At 57.2% G+C, this 3,531-nt stretch overlaps 1 protein-coding gene across 1 annotated transcript; it reads right to left on the minus strand.

The window, feature by feature from the left end:
* Positions 1 to 12: 12 nt before the first annotated feature.
* Positions 13 to 3,507, minus strand: Tsp_12771 (putative IPT/TIG domain protein; the record flags this gene model as incomplete). The annotated part of the gene is made up of 6 exons (XM_003370487.1): positions 13 to 361; positions 431 to 643; positions 705 to 873; positions 1,004 to 1,411; positions 1,504 to 2,507; positions 2,619 to 3,507. Coding segments are annotated over 6 exons (3,032 nt in total), but the record flags the coding sequence as incomplete, so codon positions are not given.
* Positions 3,508 to 3,531: the final 24 nt, after the last annotated feature.

Below are 3,531 nucleotides of genomic sequence, written 5' to 3' on the forward strand. Positions count from 1 at the left end.
CGACGGTGAAACAATATACGGATTAGCCGGATACGGATTACTGTTGCTTGTGTTGATCATGTTCGAACCAGCAGCCAGAGCTGTTGTCGACTGTTGTTGTTGCATTGAATGGTGCTGCTCTTCACCGTCGAAAATGCGCTGCATTTGGACAAACTTTGCTGGCAGACGATTGCGTCTGGAAAATTCGTCCTCTTCCAACGCGGCCAACAATTGTTCCTTGTACTGATTGACGTATTTGTACAATTCTTGCAAAGCGCCAAGCACGTTGAACTCGGTCAACTGTTGACGAGACTCTTCGACCAAAAATGCATTCATATCTTGATCCGATATGACGGGCAAATCTCTCACGTCCATATAATAACTGTAGAAGAAGAAAAAAAATTGTAATTTTCTGTATTTTTCACGACTTTCCCCTCCCAAATATTCTCACCGTTCAACCCATTCACGATAGGAGTGAATATCGCGCGCAAAGAGTAGTTTCGACGACGGACTGTCTTTGGTCAACTGGGGATCCTGCGTTGAACAAGAATCCATCAACGTCTGTGCCACCACGGACAGGCAACCTTCGATCTTGGCCGGTCGTGGAATGTCGAATACGAAATGTGGATTTTTGATCAAATTGACCCAAAATCGAAGCGGCAAACTGAAAGTGAAAGTGAAAGTGAAACGCTGCTGCTCATCAGACACACGTTGGCAATTTTTACCTGTTACTTTTCCACGTGTGCACAACTTCCGGATCCATAATGCCGTGCTGGGCAGCCTGGTCGTCCATAAAGTCGTACATGTATTTGATGCACAACGGCAACGTGTTGCCCCGGTGGGCGGTGGAAAATATCGCCTCGAACAGATCTTCGACGAACTTTTGCAACGTACCTTTGGTCGTCAACAGGCGAGTCAAATAAATTTCCGAGACCATTTTGCCACCGACCCGTTCGACGCCACCGATATCCGCCTGGTGATGGTGATGGTGGTGGTGGTGGTAGTAGTGGTCGTGCGGTTTCACCAGGTGGTAAATTTTGTAGCCCGAATCCGACGACGACTCTTTGCCGGGCGAAAATGCCCTGGCCAAGGTGGGGCTGTTTTTCAACGAAAACGTGCTCGACTTGTCCGACCGTTCGGACAGCAACGACAAATTGTACATCGACGACTGTTTGGCCACGAGCGCCAACGACGCGTTGTTCGGTACCTTGTAGTGGGCCAGAGTGTTCAAGCGCTTCCAGCCGCCCGGCTCCGGCTTGGTGGTCACGTCCAAATCTTGGAGCACCAGACGACCCGAGACGCCGGTCCGCCATTCCAAGTCGAGTTCCAATGCCGACGGTCGTCTCGAATAGGGCGTCGTGCGGTAGATCGCGTCCAAACATTTCTCTTTCACTTGGGTGATCGTGTCGCAGTCCAATACACGTACCGCCACCTCGGACGATCCGGTCGCCGTCGCCGCCGTTGCCGCCGCCATCGCCGCCGCCGCCGCAGACGACGACGACGACGCCGGCGACGAGTCGAAACCGTTCGACACGTAGACGACCAGAGGATGGAAGTCGACCGTCTGGCGAATCAGTTTCTCTTCGGACAGCGAATAGCGGGCGTCGAACGTCGTCGCGTCCTGAGGGCCTTTTTCCACTTGCTGCTTGATGGCCCAGTAGAGGGTGAACAGCGGCTGGCCGGCGCAGTCGAGCAAATATTTGTGCATGAGAAAAGTGAACCAGGCGGCCAGCATCCGTTCGGCGACCGACTCGGACCGGCGGAACAGAATTTTCGGCTGGTGCCGGCTGCGAACGGTCCGTTCGATCAACGCTGCCAGCAAAGTTTTCAATATGTCCGTACAATAGTCCATCCGTTCGTGCAAAATGACCATCAGCAGACTGCCCACGTAGACTCGGTCTTTGCTCAAAAAGTATTTGTTCGATTCGAGCACGCGCACCAGCGTCAACAGGAACGTCTTGTTCATGAGCAGTTGGTTGAATTGAAGCAGCCCCTTTTCGACTGCGCCCCTGGACCGACGGTCCGACCGAGGGGCTAGGTCGGGCTCGAGTCGGAGGAACGACGACGCCTGGCCGGTCGAGTTGGGAAACAACACCTGGAGCACGTAGTCCTTGTAGGGCAGGAACGGTATGCCGGCTTTGGTGGTGGTGTCGGCGGTCCACTCGGTGGCGATGTCGGTCTGCAGCTCGGCGAACGCCTCTTTGCACTCGTTGGCGACTTTCAATTCGATGGCGTCGATCTGCTCTTTCAACGACCTCATCTGGCGCCGCTGTTTGGTCGACTTGCGCCTGTAGAGCAGCAACAACACCAAAACCACACCGACGAACAGGGCCAACACGGCCGCCACTGTGGCCACGGTCTTCGCCGGCCACGAGCCGAACAGCGCCGTCTCAGACGACGACGGATCGTCGTAGCTCAAATAGCCGATCGTGTAATTTCTGCCCCCGACGCTGACCACAACTTCGGGCAACGTTGCCACAACCGCCGCGCGTTGGTTGGCCAGCATCGACGTCGATGTGGACGACGTGCTGCCAAGATGGGTTTCGAGGGACGACAACTGCTGGTTGCCGACAACAGTTGACGCCGGACGGTGAAATTGCTGCTGCTGCTGCTGCTGCTGCTGTTGCCCCAGTGCGGACGGCGGCTGCTTGTCCGGTGGCTTGCAAGTGACCGCCCGGCTGGCCAGAGCGGTCAAGTTGCAAAGTTCGGCGCCAACGTAGATGCGAACGTCTCTCTCGTTGACGGCCAGGTCGATGTTGTTGCCGTTGATGGTCAAGTAGTCGTTTTTGAAATACTTGACCGGTAGGGTGGTGCCGGTAGTGCCGCCGGTGCTCGACTGGAACAACTCGAACTCCGGGTCCGGGTAGACGCTGAACGGCCTGAAGCCACTTTTGGAGCTGAGGTTGTTGGCCGAGTCGACGCCGTCCATGCTGAAGCCGTAGTCGACCAGCAGCGGACGGTCCGGCTGCGGGTAGAGGTGTTGGTCGATCAGCGGGCCCAGAGCCGGCGTGCGACACAGAGCCTGGTCGGCGGTCAAAATCGTACACTCCGAACGGGATGTTTGGCGGTCTTGGAGCGTGAAGTGCATGGTCATTCGCTGGACCAAGTGGAACCGCTCGCCGCGCACGTCGACCTCCACGCCGCCGGACACGATGCTACGCTGGGGCGACACCACCAACACGGCCGGATCCTCTTCGAAAGTGAACTGCTGGCTGGCGTAGGTGGCGACCGCGTTGTCGAAGCGCATCTCCACGCCGCCGGTGCGACCGGCGAGGGAACTGGCGCCGGTGCGGCAAAGCGCCCGACGCGGTTCCAAGCTGAGCACGTGACAAGGCACACCGCCGACCGTGGCGGTGATCCGACTGCCGGCGTTCAAGTGATTGCCGCGGATGGTGAGCACCGTGCCGCCGGACTGGGGACCGCTGGTCGGCGTGAAGCCGCCGATCTCGGGCCACCACGTAGCGGAATCTTGATCCGAAACCGCGACGTAGTCCATCACGTCCGATCTTGACCACCACCGGACCGCCTCTGGGATTTTGCGGGTGCTTGGCC

The sequence above is a fragment of the Trichinella spiralis genome, assembly GCF_000181795.1.
Source record: "Trichinella spiralis strain ISS 195 chromosome Unknown Scfld676, whole genome shotgun sequence".
NCBI classification, from domain to species: domain Eukaryota; kingdom Metazoa; phylum Nematoda; class Enoplea; order Trichinellida; family Trichinellidae; genus Trichinella; species Trichinella spiralis.